Source organism: Schistocerca nitens, chromosome 11 (genome assembly GCF_023898315.1).
Source record: "Schistocerca nitens isolate TAMUIC-IGC-003100 chromosome 11, iqSchNite1.1, whole genome shotgun sequence".
Taxonomy (NCBI): domain Eukaryota; kingdom Metazoa; phylum Arthropoda; class Insecta; order Orthoptera; family Acrididae; genus Schistocerca; species Schistocerca nitens.
The window spans coordinates 40,693,697-40,713,904 of NC_064624.1; the positions used below are offsets into that span (position 1 = coordinate 40,693,697).

Consider the following 20,208-nt stretch of genomic DNA (forward strand, 5'->3'; position numbering starts at 1 on the left):
AGGCAGGGTGTGGTCCCCTTAAATGAGAAATGTTCAGTGTCAATCAGTGCTGTGCATTTTATGTTAGATTCACATTAGTCTCACTTGTAGTATTTGAAATTTGGAATGCATGATAAATTTTCAGTTACCTTAATTATTTGTTCAAATTAATTTCCAGTGGTGCTCACAAAGACTTTATACCATATATTATGGATTGCAAAGTTCATTTGTTTCTTCAAAAAATTGCCTCCAAATTTAATATAACAAGTCCAGTGTTTGAGTCAGAATTCCTGGTTGCCTTAAAAATTGCCATATATGCAGTGCTGCAGGAAATATATTTCTATCTAGCAACATTGGATTTAATTTGGCCGCAGCAGTGCACCGATGCAACGAACATAAGTTACAGGGATTCACAAGGTTGCTAACAGTGTCTCCCTCGTGCCTCGAGATCACAAACCCAGAACACTGTCTAGCCTGTGATGCATCATTGCAGTCTACAGTGCCAGCGAACTTGAATTGAAAGTGATTTGTGTTATTGGTAACAGAAGAATATTTTCTTTAGTAGCTAGTTTCACAGTGGAAAAAATAAAAGATATTCATATGATGTAGGCTATAAATAGAAAGTAATAGCATGTGCAGAACAACATGGAAACAGAACAGCTGAGCAGCATTTCAGTCGTCCAGCAACAGAAAAAAACCATTTGCTATTGGCAGGCTAGTAAAGAAGAACTGAAAAACTTGAGGAAGGTTAAATGTGCAAATAGAGGACTGAATGCAAAATGGCTAGAACTAGAAGATGATGTATTGAAATGGATTCAAGCACACCATCTAAATGGTATTGGAATTGCTAGAAAAATGACTCAAGTAAATGCTTGTAAGCTAATGCTACAGTGGAAATTAACAGATATTCTGGGTGAAAATGTTTGGTGCTACAGGTTTGGGAAGCACAATGGACTTAGCATGTCAACCAAGACCAAAACATTTCATAAAATGCCATAAGATGGATACAACATTGAAAGAAAACCATTGTGGAACTAAGTTAAATAGTGAACAAAGAGTTGATGGGCCAAGTAACAAAAGTGTTGCCATGAAAGGTGCTAAACGATAACTATAAAAACAAGTGAACATGAGAAAATGCACTACACTGTTGTTCCTTCGTGTTATGTTGATGGTATTAAACTTAATCCAGTGATCATTTTCACGTGCTAAACAGTGTCAAAACCTTGTGAAATACAGCCAGGTGGTGTTCACATACGTGACAAGGATTGGATGGACGAGGCTGGTATGAAATTATGGTTTAACAGAGTGTTGAAGCAGATGAAAGTGACTTCATTGAAGAAGAACTCTCTTGTAGTGCTAGATCACTTTACTAGTCATTTGTAAGGTTCTGTGAAAAAGAAATTGAGACAGTTAAATACAGAGCTAGCTGTTATTGCAGGATGACTTACTTCACAATGGCACCTTCTTGATGTCTTGACAAATACACTACACTGAAGAGCCAAGGAAGCTGGTACACCTGCCTAATATCATGTAGGGCCCCAGTGAGCATGCAGAAGTGCCGCAACATGACATAGCATGGACTCAGATAATTTCTGAAATTGTGCTGGGGGAGAATTGACACCATGAATCTTGCAGGACTGACCATAAATCAGAAACAGTATGAGGGAGTGGAGATCTTTTCTGAAGAGCATGTTGCAAGACATCCCAGATATGCTCAATAATGTTAATGTCGGGGGAATTTGGTGGCCAGCAGAAGTGTTTCTCAGACGAGTGTTCATGGATCCACTCTAGTTCTCGACGTGTGTCACATTGTCCTGCTGGAATTGTGCAAGTACATCCGGAATGTACAATGAACATGAATAGATGCATATGATCAGACAGGATGCTTATGTGTGTGTCACCTGTCAGTCATATCTAGATGGATCAGGTGTCCCATATCACTCCAGCACATGCCCCGCACCATTACAGAACCTCCACCAGCTTGAACTGTCCCCTGCCGACAAGCAGGGCCCATAGATTCTTGAGGCTGTCTCCATACCAGTACACATCCATCTGCTCAATACAATTTGAAATGAGACTCAACTGACCAAGCAACATGTTTCCAGTCATCAACAGTCCAATCTCAGTGTTCACAGGCCAAGGGGATACGTAATGCTTTGTGTCGTGCAGTCATCAACTGTGCACGAGTGGGCCTTTGGCTCTAAAAGCCCATATCAATGATGTATTGTTGAATGGTTTGCGTGCTGATACTTTTTGATGGCCCAGCATTGAAACATGCAACAATTTGTGCAAGGATTGCCCTTCCATCATGTTGAATGATTATCTTCATTTTTTCTTGGTCCCATTCATGCAGTATCTTTTTCCAGCCACAGCGATGTTAGAAATTTTATATTTTAATGGATTCCTGATAATCACTGTACGCTTGTGAAATGGTCATACGGGAAGATCCCGAGTTCACTGATACCTCAGAAATGCTGTGTCCCATCACTCATGCTCTGGCTATAACACCACTTTCAGACTCGATTAAATCTTAATTACCTGCCATTGTCACAGCAGTAACTGATACATCGTCAGTGTCAGACACTTGTAGTCTTATATAGGTATTGCTGACCGCAGTGTCATATTCGGCTTGTTTACGTATCTGTCTTTGAATACACATGCTTATACCAGTTTCTGTGGCACTGCAGTGTATTTAAAGTGTTAATGGAAGAGGAATGGAACAAGTGGATAATGGATTAAGCCCAACATGAATTCATGACAAAGGGAGTCCTAAAATGATCTACAAACAAGTGTGTCAGTCAATAAAGCAGTGATGATCTACAGTGAGAGAAAATATCATTGTTAAATCTCTCAAGAAGGGTGGCATAAATAATGCTCTTAATGGTAGTGAAGACCCCCTTACATATAAAGAGGATAATGACGCTGAGGAAAGAGGAAAGTTCAGGTAATCAATTGCAGTGACTTTAAAGGTCATTTTGGTTTTATAAACTAAAAAAATTTTTGGCTGACTTTGCAATCTAATAAAAAAATGTAAAAATGTACTTTCCTTAAAAATTGCTTGAAAATTCAGGTGCACTTTACAGTCTGTAAAATATGGTAGTTGTTTTCTCTGAATGCATTTTGATTTGATCTGATGAGCTTACTTAAGGATTGTTGCTGCTGTCCAGAGGGTCATCAGATTGCGTATAGTGATCTGCAGAACAAAACAGTATTTGTGCCCTGCTCCTTTCATCTCACCATGGGTCTAAATACAGTCCTATTACAGTAGCACTCAAAAATGTTTTATAGAAAGCATTAGTTACAATTACATAAACATAAGTGTGTAATAGAAAAAATTGGGTAATTGAAAAATATGAAATTGTAATCTATTTAATACAAGCCTACATATATAGTTTAAACAAGGTTACGTTACATCAAGAGAGAAGTAATTCTTTTGACCGAATCAAGTGAATGTGAATGACGTATTCCTTTGAAGCACAAGTCGATATGCTTCTCATTTATGGAGAATGACAAGGAATTCTTGAGTTGACCGCACGAGGATTCTGGTACAAACGTCGAGATACTGGGACAGCGTTGTTAGACAGGCCATCGAAATTCGCACCAATGATGATGTCATAAACCGTGACTGTGGCTATAATCTTAGCAAGGCTTGGGAACCAGTGATCGGGTTAATCAAGAGTAAATCGATCAAACGTATAGTTGTGACGACCACGGCGGACAGAGCCAACACACCGACGTCATCTCAGACGCCGTCGCAATCTGTTCCACCGCGCGACCATGGCGCGGACGGTGGAGGGAGCGCGCCGCGGGCGGAGGGTATTTAAATCGGCCACCGCCGCGACCGAACCCAGTTCCCTCTGAGCAGCCATAGTGTACGGATCTCCGTGCCGGCACGTTCACAGGAGCTCAGTCGGTCAGTTCACCTGATGATGGCGACATGTATGATTGCCGAAATATTGTGCCCATTGGACACTATAGACCGGCAGCATACCCGTGGATATTTTGATAATGACAAGGAAATTCTGCGAGAGCTGATACTTTTGCACTGTGAATAGAGATCCTTGTGCTAGTTTGCGTCAAATCGCAAGGGAATCTGGCATGAGCCAGAGTAATGTTGTTTGTGTTCTGCATCGCCATTAATATCATCCTTATCATATCAGTCTCCACCAAGAATTAACTGGTATGGATTGTATGTGTCGCATTAGATTCTGCTGATGGGCTCTTTTCAGATTCAGGGGGATGACAAATTTCTTAATTTTTTTTATTGACCAGGCTACATTCATGATCCATGCAAAATTAATTAGCATAACATGCATTATTGGGCAACTGAAAATCCATGTTGATTGCTGAAAGTTGCACACCAAAACCCATGGTCGGTGATGGTATAGTGTGGGTTCCTGGACGACAGAATTACAGGGACCTATTTCACTAAAGGTAGTATTAATAGTAGGAAGTACACCACATTCCTGCAAGAAACATCAGGTCTGTTACTGGATGAAATACCTTTAGGAACAAGGAACAGAATGTGGTATCAACACAATGGGTGTCCGGCACATCTTTCACTGATGGCTAGAAATGAGCTGCAGAGACAATTCCCAAATCGTTGAATTAGACGTGGAGATAGTCTCTCGTGGCTGGCTGGTTCGCCAGACTTGACGCCTCTGGATTATTTCCTGTGGGTATTTGTAAAACACATTGTTTATAAAGACATTCCAACTACACCTGAAAATATGTGAGAGAGAATTGTCAGAGCATGGGGTTTGATAAGTGCCAATGTGATAAGAAATACCACCCAATCCATGATAAGAGGATTGCAGCACTACATTCACACCAGTGATCATCACTTCGAACACCCTCTGTAAATGGACGTTCATGCCACGTTTATGACCTTTGTTCACCTTCAAAGACGTAACTGTTACACATAATTGGATTCATCTCCATAATTGCTACCAGAAAATATGTAACAAACTATAGCATCCCATTTTCATCTCCTATCATACTTGTGGAGTTATTCATGGTGGTAATAATCAGTGACTCACCCTGTATACTGCACACCATCAGAAATTAAATACATTAAATTAATTTTTGTCACACCATAAAACCTTATACTTATCCGTTGCATTGCAAGTTCAGGGTTTCCTTGGAAACTCTATACTGGCTCTATTTTTTGAATTTATGAGTGGGTTTGTGTAATTTATCATGTAAATCACCTGTTACTAGGTGACATTTTACAGTAGACTTGCATTGGCTCAGTCCATTATGTCTTTTCAGATCATACCTTATTTGATGAGATGTTTCTCTTGGAGCAGCAGCTGATTCCTTACAAATCGTTCTGTCCTTCCTCCTTGCTCTTCTTCCAGGATGACCTGACCCTGGCTTATTGGTTACTGTTATTTCCTGTTTTTGCCATTGACTGTGTACGCTAGTTTGTGGTTGTGATTTGCCATACTATCTAGCAGTGCTAGACTACCACCTCCCAATCTTGAAGACATCAAAAACAGCTTGTCTCACATCAAGCAAATGTTCTGTTTTGCTATACTTCTAGTTCTCTACAAGTAAACAATCACTGAGTGAATGTGTGAGTAACTGTAGTTAATGAACACCATACCATCAAGGCAAGTTACATACTTTCGAGCTAAAGGAATATATACTTACATTGTTGTTGTATGATCTTGCTTGTTCTTTAGATATGTAACCAAAGCAGCATGAAGCTCTTATGACTGCATGCAAGCAGTCCTGACAGCATCACAACACAGCTGAAAAATACTTCTGAGCAATGCTGTAGCCCAACAAAACACTCCAAATACTGTTATCTGCATATTTGCAGAGACTCTTTGACCTCCTTGCTGTAATTTGTTTGCAGTACATACACCGTCAATATGCTTTACTGAGAAGGTATTACAAATGTGGAACAAAAAATGTTTTTGTCCTGCTCCATTACAGGCCAGCTAAGGTTTTACATTTCTTTATGCTACATCTTCATCTGTACGCTTATTTCTTTCCACTCACCTGATGTCCAGTTTGTGTCTTGTCTTTTTGGAACTATTTTGTTGTGGAGAATTTATCAACTCAATTCTGTTTCTGTATTTGGTTTGGTTTTCAATTTCTTGCTTATTTATACAAGTTTCTTGTAGGCCTTAGTGCACTTCTGTAAGCCAATGAGGTTTTTTTTTAATATAAAAGATTTATTACTTCTGCACAGTTATTCTTTTCAATGTGCTAAGACTCATTACCCTCCTTTTCCAAATTTTGTCGGCAGTTTTTCTTACATATTTATGTATACTTTTGTATTGTTACTGAATTTAAATTTTTGTACTGGTGTTCTGTATCCTAATATCTTTCCTTTTTCGTAATTTTCTCTATCATTTGTTGAATCTGAAATTAGTGATTGTGATGCAGATGTGTATTCTGGCCAAATGACTGGCTTGCAAGTCAGAGATTATGCAATTTTGGAGAATGAATTTTTACTATAAACATCTTCTGTCAACTGAATACAAAATCCATTTTTCATAGTCTTCCTCTTGTGGTCCCATTTTCCCCACCATTCGGCTACATGACTTCTCATAGATCCTTAAATTTGTCTTCCCTTGATACTCCCATACTTTTTGTTGGATTGGGATGTTGCTGTCCTGTTGTTACTCATTACTACTTCACTGCTTCTCTCTGTTTGTGTTTTTTCTACACAGTCAGTATTGCTAAATTATCTACAAAAGTTGAACAGACAATCTTGACATTATCCATTTTCTAACCAAGTAGTATTCAACTTCTGGTATTAGATTCTGACAACAGCTCCATCTGTTCAATATTCACTTTTCTAGTATGGCCTGAGAGAAGAATGGAGTTAGTGCATTGCCTTGGCTAAAGTCTGTTCTTATCTCAAATGAGGGTGTAGTTCTTTTAAGAGGACCCATGTTGTCTTCTGTATTTCAGATTCCTTAAGAATTTTGAATAAAAGCAGTCGTGCTTTAGTCATCCATGATATCTCGTGTATTTTAGAATTTCTGCTGTTGTTTTCTCCTTGAACTTTCCATGGAATTTCTTTGAATCTTCTATGGATATGGTTATCAGTTATTCTAGGCCAGGAATCTTACTTTTATTATTCAGTGGTAGTGTCAGTTTCATCAGGTCTGACTGAAATTCATCATCTTTTTGGAATTGTGCTTTGTTATTGGCACATAAGCTATGTGATATTCTCAAATCATATTGTTGACCTCATATCTTTTTAGTAGTGTATGTGAGGGTGGGGGTTATCTGCCAATAATTTAGCGAAATGTCTTTTCTTACTATTTTTCCTTTTTTCTTACATCCACAGTCAGACAGACATTTACAAATGAAAACATTTTCTCCCTGGACTGTTACAGAATGTATTTATTCAGAATTAATTTGGCATCTGTACGATTCTCAAGTGGTAGCTCAGTGTGATGTCTGAATCCCTTATAATTCCTTTTGAGGTAATACTTTCCTTGTGTTAACCGTGTTTACAAATTCCATATTCTTTACAAGGTGGGAGTCTTTGTAATCTGTATGCCTAGACAATGGTAGTACTTCATATACTAATATCTATCAAAGTCATTTCATACTGCATGTCTTAATATCCGCTCTTCAAGCACTAGGCATGACATTTAATAACTTTGACTTAGTTCACAGTAAGCTGTCACTTGAGAATGACATAACTCAAAATTCCAGTTGTGAATAAATACATTTCATAGCAGTTTAGGCAGAAAATGTTCTCATCTCCATTCTGTACCAGTCTGAGGATAAAAATTTAATGAAATGGTTATGCTTTCCTCAGGCACTTGATCAGATGGTCTCAACATTGTTTTCAGGACTGTTTTACTTTCTGCATTGTTCTTGTTATCCTGATTTATTGGTGCATGTGCCTTAATTATTGTGTACCTCTCATTTAAATATTGAATTATTGCAGGTAGTGTCTTTCTGGAGGTAATGAAAAATTTGGTACCGATTGCAACACAGATTTGCCACTTATGAATGCAGAGCCTAGCACTGTAGTAATTTTGTGAATCCTTTGCCTGTGTTCTCTGTGAAGCATCTACAGTTCTCTGCAAGTGGTAATTTTAATTTGTTGTCCATTTACAATGTCTGAAAGTACAGGGTGTTTAAATGAATATCAGGGTTTTAATGCTTTATAATATTTATTACATTAAACTTACAGTTATAATTGATATGTCAAATGAAAGAGCAACTCAAACAGTTTTAACAAGAACGTTATAAATGTTCAGTGTGAGCGGCGCCACTTGTGCCATATCGCAGCAGAAAGTTTATGGGCTCTCCAATTTTTGGTGAACGTACTGCAACTGGCACTTCTTACCTTGATACACTACAGCAATGGCAGCAATGGCTCTTCCCTCAGTCGGAAGAAAATGAGCCAGATAACTTCATTTTCCAGCAAGATGGTGTGCCACCTCAGTGGTATAGTGGAAAGTACGCAATTGGTTGAACTTCACTGTACCCAAGCTCTGGATACGCCGCATGCAGCCCAATGAGAGGGCTTGCTTTGCATGGCCTCCATGTTCACCTGAGCTGATGCCATGTGATTTTTTTCCCTTTGGGGCTTCATAAAGGATCGTGTGTACGTGCCTCTGCTACCAGCAGACCTCCCTCAATTAAGAAATCGGATTGAAGCAGCTGCTCCTACAATCACTGAAGACACACTTTTCAACGTTTGGGAAGAACTTGACTATAGACTTGATGTGTGCCATGTGACAAATGGTGGTCACATTGAAAAATTAAGTTTCTTGGTAAAACTGTTTGAGTTGCTCTTTCATTTGACATATCATTTTTAAATGTAAGTATAATGTAATAAATGTCATAAAGCATTAAAACCCTGATATTCATTTTTAAACACCCTGTATTGTGAGTTTGCCAATGTTTGTATATTTAATGGTTCAAGCCCATATGTAGTTTTGGGTGTGAACTTAGGTTGGGTTTAGAAGACACTTTCTCATATCTGAAAGTTGGTCTGGACTGCCCAGAGCACAAGGGTCCAAATGTGTCACTTATGATGATGGATTCATCTGTCAGTGAGTGGCAGTACTCATATTAAAAATAAGTGAACGGAAATTTTACTCAAGGTGTAAGTGCATGACAGATGAAAGTTGTCTTTGGTCACTTTTCATTGTGAAGTGTCTGGTAGGAAGTGTGGTTACAACCGAATTACTGGACTGTATAGTCATTTACAGCACTGAAGACAAAGTGAGAAAATGGAGAGTGAATTCTTACTAACATTCTGTTTCATTAACTGCAACAGTTTATCATGCCCTCTTTAATGGTATTTTAAAGCCTCACTTATAGCATGTTGTGGACCAATCACATGTTGGTGGGCATTAATAGAATTCTATTTATTTACTGTTTGATCAGTTGCAAATCACTGGCTATTTTTTCAAATATTTCAGGTGGAAACCTCAACAAGATACGGTTCTGATAGTGCAAGGTAAGTTTTCATAGTTCACTGCAGAACTTTCTGAGAAGTATAAATTGTTATTTATTAAATGTGAAAGTGCTTCAGGTATAAAACACACTACTGTAATTATTAAGTACTACTGATAAGCAACAACATTACAAGGCAGTATGTTCAGTAATGGTATTCTCTGCAACAGCCATTATGTGACTGTTCCTAAATATATAAAGGGAATGTCTAATATCGATACATGAAAACAAAATTCCAGGTAGAATGTCAGCAGCTGTATTGTGCTTAATGCAAAACGTCTCATGAAAATCACTGAAATTTAACAGACCAATCTTGATGGGCACAAACTGATGCAGTAGAACAGTTAAGAAGAAAGAGTGAGTGGCTTTGTATCCAAAAATGGAGTTGATTCCCAGCCTTTCAGATTAATGAATATAGTGTTGAACAGTCTTTCAATACTGTGCCATAGTAGTGCTCATGAAACACAAGCTTGTAGTGGTGACAGTTGATGGGCCACCATCAAGAGGCATTGTAAGTAGCTGGTGCCAGTTTCAGTAAGGTTGTGAAAACTTAACTGGCGAATACTTATTCTCTTTGTTTCTCCTTCGTCCTGATGTGTTCCTGAAGGCTGGCCCATTCATTAGACACATTACAGGTAACAAGGTAATGCATAATTCCCAGCTCTGGGTGAAAAGGTAGGGTTTGCACATACCCTCTGATACCAGCCAGGCCCAGAGAGGGGTGACTGCCTAAGCTGTTACCTTCCCAAATGCCAATTGGTCCCTCTGTCAGGAGTTGGGTAGGTGTGACCTGAGGTGTGAATAGTCATTTAGGGTGGGTAATTACCCCTCTGAGGGGGGGGGGGTCCTCCAGTTGGAAGGAGCATGCCATCAGAGATGTCAATCATGGAGGATTTTTTTTGCAATGACTCAATCACCATCTTGGTGCATGTCTACCAAACGTAAACAGAATGAGCAGAATAAGGCAAAAGATTTGAAGACCCTCCCAGCTGCACCTTGGTTCCTCATGGTATCACGTACTGGAGGTAGTCAGTCCTTCGGTACGATTATTGCGTTCATTATTCTGAAAGATATTATTGCCGTTGCAGGCCCTGTAAAATTCTTTTCTCATTTATGTAATGCAATGTTGCTTCTGAATACATATTGCGATTTTCAAGCCCAACAACTGCTTACAGCATCACTCCTCCACAGTTACCCTGTTCATGTTGAGAACCATCATACCCTGAACTCTTAACATGTTGTTCTTTACATTCTGATGCTAGTGGCCTCACTGAGGGAGCAATCCACACTTATCTCTCTAATCATGGCATCACTGCGGCCCATTGAGTAATGAAAAACATGGATGCAGGCATAATGCCCACATGCACTCTTTTTCTCCCGTTTGCTGAAGCAGTGTTTGCCTCTAAGATTAAGGCAGGCTATGAAGTCATCACGTTGGACAAAACAAATGAGTTCCTACAAGTGTCAACATGATAATAAAATATGTATCCTGTCAAAAAATGGTCAAATATGTTACTCTTGGCAGAGATGCTCACTAGGGCAGCATTTTGCCTCCTCTCTGCTGTATCAATTGTAATCCCATGAGTGTCCCATGTGTATTAATGAGTGAGCCATCCAGGAGACCTGAGTGCTGGACATCAAACCCCATCCTGTCACTTGCAGTTGTTAGCTAGTCAAAATCTGTTCATTTTACCATCTGGCATTTACAGTAACATTTTTGCTGTGCCCATATTTAACGGAGGATATGCCCACCCAGATTTGCAACCTCAAATTGCTGTGTCCACTTGTTTTCTGCTTCCAAGAAAAAAAAAATTGTCCTCACAACCCCTTTGACCTCATCTTTGCTTCTGATCTTCTGTAACCTTTCACCCCAAGGACAGCATTCCACCTCTTGGGGGAGCTATGCTGGTCATCGATCTCGTTGAACACTTGACTGCTAGCTGTTGTAGTCTGCATTTTTCTTCCTCATTTCGCTTTTTCTCTTTGTAACATCTACACCCCTCTGTCATTTGCTATTACGAAGTTGGACTTATTCCAGCTCATTGGCCAGCTCCCTCACTCCTTTTCGCTGCTTGGCTATTTTAATGCCCACCATTTGCTTTGGGGCTCTTAGAGAACCTGTCCAAGAGGTTCCCTCTTAGCTGACCTTCTGAATCATCTCTCTTAGCACTGGAGCACCCACGTTCCTTTCTGTTTCCGTGCATGTATATTATCATTTGGACCTCTCGCTCAGCACTGTCCAGCTCGCCCATCATCTTGAATGGCCCATTCCATATGACACGTACTCAAGTGATCACTGTCTGTGTGCTATTAATTTGCCGACTCCTACCCCACCTGAGTGCAAATCTAATTGCCAGCTTTCTAAGGCCGACTGGCGGCTTTACTCCTTCCTCACGACCTTTACACAGCTATGATGACCAGGTAAAATATCTTCAAAACATTATCTTTACCGCTGCAGAATGTTCCGTACCATGCACTACAAGTTTACTGTAGCATGTCCTGGTCCCTGGTGGACTGAGGCATGCAGAGATGACTCGCTTGTGGGGATGTGCTCTCCACATTTTGAACCATCATCCTGATACATCTGCTGGAGGGCTGGTATCCTCTGTAGTCTATACATGTGGGGCTTCAGAGGCCATCTGCCCCATTTACTAGAGTAAGTTTTGAAAGATAAAGTTTTCTCAAGGTGTATGTGGTTTGGCTTTGTCAGAAACATTTATTAAGGAAAACGGGATGCCTGAATGCTCGTCCTGAGTACCAATGTCTTTGCTATCCCCATTAACCATATTATGGACTCTCCCACCAGGCATCTCAGCTCCCTTTTCATCAAGGATTTTACAATCTGTTGCAGTTTTCCATTAATTGTCTCCTTGAGCGGCGTCTTCAACGTCGTTCCTATCGTGTTTTCTCTTGAAGCATGGGCAGTGGCTTTCACTTTTCCACTGCCAAAACCTTTTGTCTGAGTATTTGGCGGCGGAATGAGTTTCTTACACCATCTTTACATCTTGCTTCTTTTGTTCTTCCATTCGCTGAAACTAGAAAATTCCTGGGGCTTATGTCTGATAGGAAACTTTCTTGGTTCTCCCATGTACTCTTGCCTGGCTGTACATAGTACCCACTCCCTCAGTGTCATACATCTCCTAAGTGGTACTTCCAGGGGAGTGGATCATACCATCCTCATCCATTAAGGTTCCCCTACGTGAATATCCGTCCCTTGACATACCTGCACAATCTTACCAGTGAATATTTCATCTGCAATATGGTGATCTTCATTTGTAGTATAGGCGATGGTGTGCTATTTGCATACATTGTCCAATGCATTAATGCCCTTTTCACCATAAGCTAGTGCTATTTCAATTTTGTTCCAGCTACACAGAAATTGTGTCGAGAGAGAAAAACTTCTGATGGCAGATTCTCGAGATTACCACCTCCAACTTTGTTGATACGTTTCCTAGCGCTCATGTCACTGCTGCATGGTTTGAGCTTTGCTTCTCGTAGTACATAGCAAATTGCAGGTGTTCACCCAGCTGTTGAGCTTTGATGAGAAACTAAGCCATTTCATCAATGCCCTGTTCCCTCAACATCTTCTGACCTGCTCTATGAGGAACATAATGGGTTCAAAGCTTTCCTGTAATTAGTTTGTGACAGCAATAGGATGGTTCTTAATTCTGTGGTGAATAAAGCGATTACACATGTCAATGATTTGTGGCTGTATGTTCAGCCATTTGCACATACGTTGAAGATTAAATTGCTTCCACATCCGGTTTTTGATTGTCCATTTCAATCATTTCGCAATACCAGTTTCCAAATGGGAGAATGTTGTATAGTGATTTATCCAACATTATTCCAATTCTGCTATGAAATGCCTGTTGTAAAATTCACTTCCATGATATGCCTCAAGGTTGTTGGGCAGTCGATTTAGTCCTGTCTGCAACAATTGTTCAGAAACCTCTCAAACCTCCTTCCCTGTCTTTACTTTCAAAGGTAAGGCCCAGGCGAAATTGGAATGTGTGTCTGTGAATGTGAGAATGTACTTGAAACTGTTATTTGATTGTAGGTAGTCTTATGTATTTAAGAGATCAGCCTGCCATGTATAATCCATTCCTCATAGAAGAGTAATCCCAAAAGTAAGGTCTCCTTTTTTTATATAAGTACATAAACCTGTTTATTTCTACAGTGGTTTACATCAGTTTACAGCTTGATCATTTAGCTATTTTTCGACATAATCACCATTTCTGTCGATGCATTTTTGTAGACACTGTGGCAGTTTTTGTATGCCCATGTCATATCAGCTCGCTGCCATGCTGTTAAGAAAGTTATGAACCTCTTCTTTCACCTCGTCGTCGGAGCTGAATCGCTTTCTGGCCAAATGTTCTTCTACCCTAGGGAACAAGCGATAGTCACTGGGCGCCAAGTCAGGGCTATAGGATGGGTGGGTGATTATGTTCCGCTGAAACTGTTGGAGGAGAGCAACGGTTTGCCGAGTGATGTGTGGGCGAGCGTTGTCATGGATAATGTGTACACCCTTGCTGAACATTCCTCTTCTCCGGTTGTGAATTGCCCGTTTGAGTTTTTTCAGAGTCTCACAGTACCTGTCAGCGTTAATTGTGGTCCCAGCGATTCAGCTCTGACGACGAGGTGAAAGAAGTGGTATATATATATTTACTTGCATGTGGCGAGCAAAGCAGATATCTTGATTTTCCACTGCGATGTTGCCAAATAAGAATGTTCTGTTTGGTTTTACGTTTTCAAATGATGAAATATTACTGCTTTTGCTGGCTATCTAGCATGTTACTCCCTTAAATCCATGCAAAATCTCCTGCAGTAGCTGATATTTTGACTGAAACAATTTTTGAAAAAATATATACATGCTCTAAGTGGACTCCCACAGGATATGTCACCAGTGTAAAAACTAGATTATTTTCCATAGCATGAAGCCCCCATAACCAAAGCATGTCTAATATAAGGAAGTAATGATCTATTCGTCTCGTTCTTCTGGTTTCTACCTTCATCATTGCGGGACCAGTTATTTAAAGACCCTTGTGGTAAGACACTTTTGTCCACTTGGTTTTATATGGTAAATGTTCATTTACATTCAAATGGAGGGGTTTTATAACCTCTTACTTACAGCTGGGTATATAAACAAACTTAAATAAGATCATAATTCAGTGCCCATATCTGGCAATGTTGAATCATACATTTGCACTTCCATCAATGCACAGAATGCATCATGGAGTCGAGCTATGGTAGTTTCCAATGAGTGGAGAGTTTGGCAAGCTGTCGACAGTAGATTACTGCACAATGTGCCACAGAAATTGAGTATATGTGACTGCCATCTTTACCACCACTCTAGCTCATCCTGTACAACATTTGATTAAAATGTTAAAAATCTGCTCTTGTGGGTGTGTGCTCCCTGTGTTAAATATTTTAACTGTACCAACTGAATCCCCTACAGAGATGGTATGATCACCTGGTAACATCAGGGGAGAGCAGACTTTTCTGTGGAACAAGGCTGAAATTTGCTTTGACACATTGCATGGTCAATATCATTGATCCAAGAAGAATATTAATTTATCATTAAATTGATGGTTTTCAAGTAAAGCCACATTTTAGAACTCCCTATTCGATATGACACTGACACTAACATACTTACACCCACTGGCATTCAAACAGTAGGTTTGATTGAACAGCATTATGTTGACACCAGATGCCTTCTGCTGCAACGACTTCATTTCCTGCAAGGAAAGCACATAGTGTTAGTGAGAAGCTTATTCGTTCATTTTCTCTGTTCATCAGCATGAGCATTAATACTTGCACTGGCTCACAACAGGGACTTTCGATACATGACTTGACATCCTTATCCATCGATGTTTGTCACAAGTGAGCGAATTATTTATAAATCGCTGCAAGTATATTTTCGGGACATCTACTATTATAGTTATAACTGTATTGTTGTTGTTTAGCTTCAAATCCCGTATTTTGTGCACATTTGTGTATTTATCAGGCACATTTATACGCTTTATTATCTGTGTAGTGCATAGAACCACTGTCTGCATTGCGTCATTCGTTTTGTGTTACTTGCAGCACTTAGATTGCCCAATCCAGCGGTAGCTGTTATAGTAGCAGCAATAGCACATCAGAGTACTGTGAGCTGACACATGTTTTCATAAGAAGTGACTTACTTTAAATTTTGTCAGTGTTCCTGACCTTCAACTCCTGTACTTCGTATGTGTCTGTGTATTTACCATTCCAACTCTGGTATGTACTGATACAGTAATTGCTCTGTTGAGATGTGAATGAAGTTGGTGATTCTTTGCTCATAGCTCCAGGCAGTGTTGTCCACCAATAGGTCCACTGCTGCAGTCACCTTGGGTACTGCCCACACTGAGATTAACCTCTCACTTGTGATTGAGTGGGAAGTCATTTCAGTGTGTGGGTGGCAGTGAAAGAGTTTCCATGTTGCTGATTGGAGAGCCTGCTCAGTTCGTCTGATGAACAGATTTGAGTGCTTGTTCCAGAGGAAGCCTCTCAGCATGCAAGACTGGGCATTTTCAGATGGTAGTATTACTGGTAATTGGAAGCTCTGGTGTTAGGTGTGTAATGGTACCATTTATAGGTACGACTGCATTGGAGGGGAAGGAATCCAATGTGCATTCTGTGTGCATACTTGGAGGAGTGTTCACAGATAAGAAATGGGTGCTTCTGGATGTCATGGAAAGCATGGAATAGCCAGCTGTAGGTGGTGGCTCACATTAGTGCTGACAATATGTGCCACATTGGATTGGAAGAGGTTCTCTCTGGTTCAGGCGACTAGCTAGTAACGACTGCCAGTCTTGCTTGCGAGAGCCGGCCGAAGTGGCCGTGCGGTTAAAGGCGCTGCAGTCTGGAACCGCAAGACCGCTACGGTCGCAGGTTCGAATCCTGCCTCGGGCATGGATGTTTGTGATGTCCTTAGGTTAGTTAGGTTTAACTAGTTCTAAGTTCTAGGGGACTAATGACCTCAGCAGTTGAGTCCCATAGTGCTCAGAGCCATTGCTTGCGAGATTAAGGTGGAGCTGAAAGTCGTTCTTTGCTACAGAGTGGAGTGAAGGTCTGAATCAGAGTCCCAGACTGTTCTGCAACTGTGTAGGTTGCAGATTCCTTGACTAGCGCCAAAAGGTTGTGGATTTACAGGTTTTGCTAAATGGGTCAGGTGTCACCTACACAAAGGCAGCAGTTCCACGAGTATGGGGGATGGGTAAAGGAGACGGCTGTTTTTAGGTTAGAGGGTCTCAGGTAAGTGCAGAAAGGGCATCAGCTTCAAAGGCTGAAAGTAGAACACCGAAAGAGGGTAGATACAACCACAATAAGTACTGTAGTTGTAAATTGTCGTAGCTGTATTAGAAAAGAACCAGGGCTCAAAGCTCTAACAGAAAACACTGAATCTCAAATCGTTATAGGTATGGAAATAAGTTTAGCTGAAATTTTTCAAGAGACCCAACAAATGTTCACAAAGAATAAATGAAATACAGTTGGTGGTGTAGTGTTCACTGCTGTTCGAAGCAGTTTATCTTGTAGTGAAATTTAAGTAGATAGTTCATGTGAGGTACTACGTGTAGTGATCAATTAAAAGTTCCAGGTTGAGAGACTGTGGACAATCTGTAAAATTACTTCTTCTTGACGTTTCGTTGCCAACTGTAGGTAACATCTTCGAAGGTGAGTCACGATGGCTGCCAGGCCATTGATTTCCTGTTTCTATACAAGGCATCAATATACGTCACGTGGGGCCGACTGTAAGACTATCTCTGACTAAAGTCATTATTCTCGATTGGTGCAAAGTCGACCGCCATATCCTGTCTATCTTTAAGCCTTCCTCTTTTCTGTTGAAATTATTGTGGTGTTCCTGAATCTCTATACCTTCCGTCTACATAAGTGCATAATAATAGATGTCCTGGCTAGCACGCTTGTCTCACTCAATTTTATTTCATTATCACCGTCTTTAAAAACATGTTCGTTGACTGTGACAGTGGCTGCGGAAGCCTACGTTTACACTCACTAATTTTCTTTGTTGGTCTAAAGATTGTTTCAACTTGAAACTTGACCAGAACTTTCCCAGTACAGTCCGTAATATTGCGAATAAATGGAAGAAAAACTTTTCCAGCTGACAGTTGTTCTTGCTTAATGTTGTCACACTTTTCGTCTGGGATGAAATGCTCGATCTATCTCATTGTCAGCGTATCCATTTTTCTTTTCTTAACAGCCGTTTGCAAACTATTTAGATCATCTTGCAAACAAACAGGCTCACAGATCTTGTTAGCTTTGTCCACTTATGTTTTAATGATACCTCTCTTCTATGATGATTCGAGTCCTGCTGCAGGTTATGGTCGGTGTGTGTTTCTTTTCTATACACTTTCTGCCCTAGACACCCTTCTGCCCGTTTAGTTACTGATACATCCAAAAAATTTAGTTGTCCATTTCTCTTTTTCTCCATAGTAAATTATATCTTTGGATTAATACTATTCAGGTACACCAAGAAGCAATAAAATTCCTCTTCACAGTGATTCCATACCACAAAAGTCTCATACACATACCAATACCACTTTAAGGTGCTTTTACTGCCAAACTGAAGCGCCTGCTGTTCAAAAAATTCCGTGAAAAGATTAGCAACAGCTGGACTCACGACTCGGAGGGCTACCCGTGGCCATGCCTTCGGTTTGTTCGTGAAACTCATTATCATACTGGAAACAAGTCGTGGAAGGGCAATGTTGGGACCTCCATGGCCTGGTAACCAGTTGTCGACTCACTTCGGAAGTTCTTGCCAGCAGTTGGCAATGAAACGTCAGGAAGTCGTAGTTTCACAGATCGACCATGGCCTTCCAGCCCGGGAATTTTAACTCACGAAGACGTTGAATGTGAAAGCCTACACATTACAGTTAGTACGGGTGGAGCTTATACCTACCAACTGGAACAATTTAGTAGGTCCCCTTTACAGACGTTCTGACTTGGATGAAACAGTTGCTGAACAGTTCAAAGAAAAATTGAGTGTCATTTCAAATAGGTATGCCACTCGTACAATTATAGTTGGTGGGGACTTCAGTCTACCTTTGATATATTGGCGAAAATAAATGTTTAATGTCAGTAGTAGGCATAAAACGTCGTCCGAAATCGCACTGAATGGCTTCTCTGAAAATTATTTTGAACAATGAATTCAGAAGCTCACTCAAAATGTAAATGGTTGCGAAAACATACTTGACATCTAAACAGGGAGCATAACAGATACAGGCATTAGTGACCACAATGTTGTTGACCCATGAAGAGTTCACAAGAGTAAATACTGTAACATCGAAACTCACCAAAATAACGGAGAGATACGTGTCAAATAAATTAATAAGAGGTGGTACTGACACAAAACAGGTCAGACCACTGGTGCAGAAGCAATGAAATACACATGCCAAAATTAAAAGAACACAAAATCCACTAGATTGGCGAAGTTTTTCAGAAGCTCCAAATTTAGCGCAAGCTTCTATGGGAGAGACTTTTAATAGTGTTCAGAACGACAGTCTGTCACCAAATCTGGTAGAAAAACGAAAGAAATTCTGGTTGTATGTAAAGTATACAGTTTACAAGGTGCATTAATGCCTTCCCTGCACGATAACAATGGTACAGTTATTGATGTCAGTGCTACTAAGGCGAGTTACTAAAGACGGATTTGCTAAATTCCTTCACAGGAAAAGCAAAGTAAGCATTCCAGAATTCTAATCAAGAATAACTGCCTACATGAGTAACTTAGAAGTGGGTATCCTAAATGTTGTGGAGTAGCTTAACACTTAAGAAAGGCAATGCCTCTGGTCCAGATTGTACACCACTGAGGTTCCTTTCAGAATATGCTGATACAATAGCTCCATACTTAGCAGTTGTATATAACTCTTCAACTGCAGAAAGATCGGTACCCGAAGACAGGAAAGTTGCACAAATTATACCAGAACCCAAGAAAGGAAATGGGAGTAATCTGATGAAATGCACACCCATACCAATAACGTCGCTTTGCAGTAGGATTTTGGAAAATATAATCTGTTTGAACATTATGAATTACCTTGAAGATATGATTTATTGACAAATAGCCAACACATAATTGGAAAACATAATTCTTGTGAAACACAACAAGCTCTTTATTCTCTCAAAGTAGTGACTGATATTGACAGACCACATTACATTGATTGCATATTTTTTTGTTTTCAAAGGGCTTTTGACTCAATTCCTCTCAACTAACTTCCTATTACATTGTGTGCCCCTGGAGTATCATCCTAGTTGTGTGAAGTGGTTCGTGATTTTGTACCAGAAAGGTCACAGTTCGTAATAACTCATAGAAAGTAATCGAAGTAATATCTGATGTTTCCCAAGGAAGTGTAATAGGCCCTCTGTAGTTTCTGATCTACATACACGATTTGGGAGACAATCTGAGCAGCTCTCTTTGACTGTTTCCAGATTATGCTGTCATTTACCTTATTGTAAAGTCATCAGATGATCAAAACGAATTGCGAAGTGATAGACAAGATACCTGTATGATGTGAAAAATAGCAATTGACTGTAAATAATGAAAAATATGAAGTAAACCACATGAGTACGGAAAGTAATGCGCTAAATTATGTTCACATGATAAATCATACAAACCTAAGCTGTGAACTCAACTAAATACATAGGAATTACACTTATGAATAAATTAAATCATAACATTCATATAGATAATGCACTGGACGAAGCAAACCAAAGATTAATTTGTTGGCAGACAACTTACAAAACGTA

At 39.9% G+C, this 20,208-nt stretch overlaps 1 protein-coding gene across 2 annotated transcripts in view; it reads left to right on the forward strand.

Annotated features, from left to right (window-relative positions):
- Positions 1-20,208, forward strand: part of LOC126213267 (uncharacterized) — a 163,890-nt gene that overhangs the window by 125,502 nt on the left and 18,180 nt on the right. Inside the window, exon 7 of one of the 2 annotated variants that reach the window (XM_049940930.1) lies at positions 9,393-9,430. The exons of the other annotated variant lie outside the window; for it this stretch is intronic. Within the exon in view, the coding sequence (XP_049796887.1) occupies positions 9,393-9,430 (38 nt within the window). The remainder of the gene's footprint in view (positions 1-9,392; positions 9,431-20,208) is intronic. 2 annotated transcript variants of the gene reach the window in all.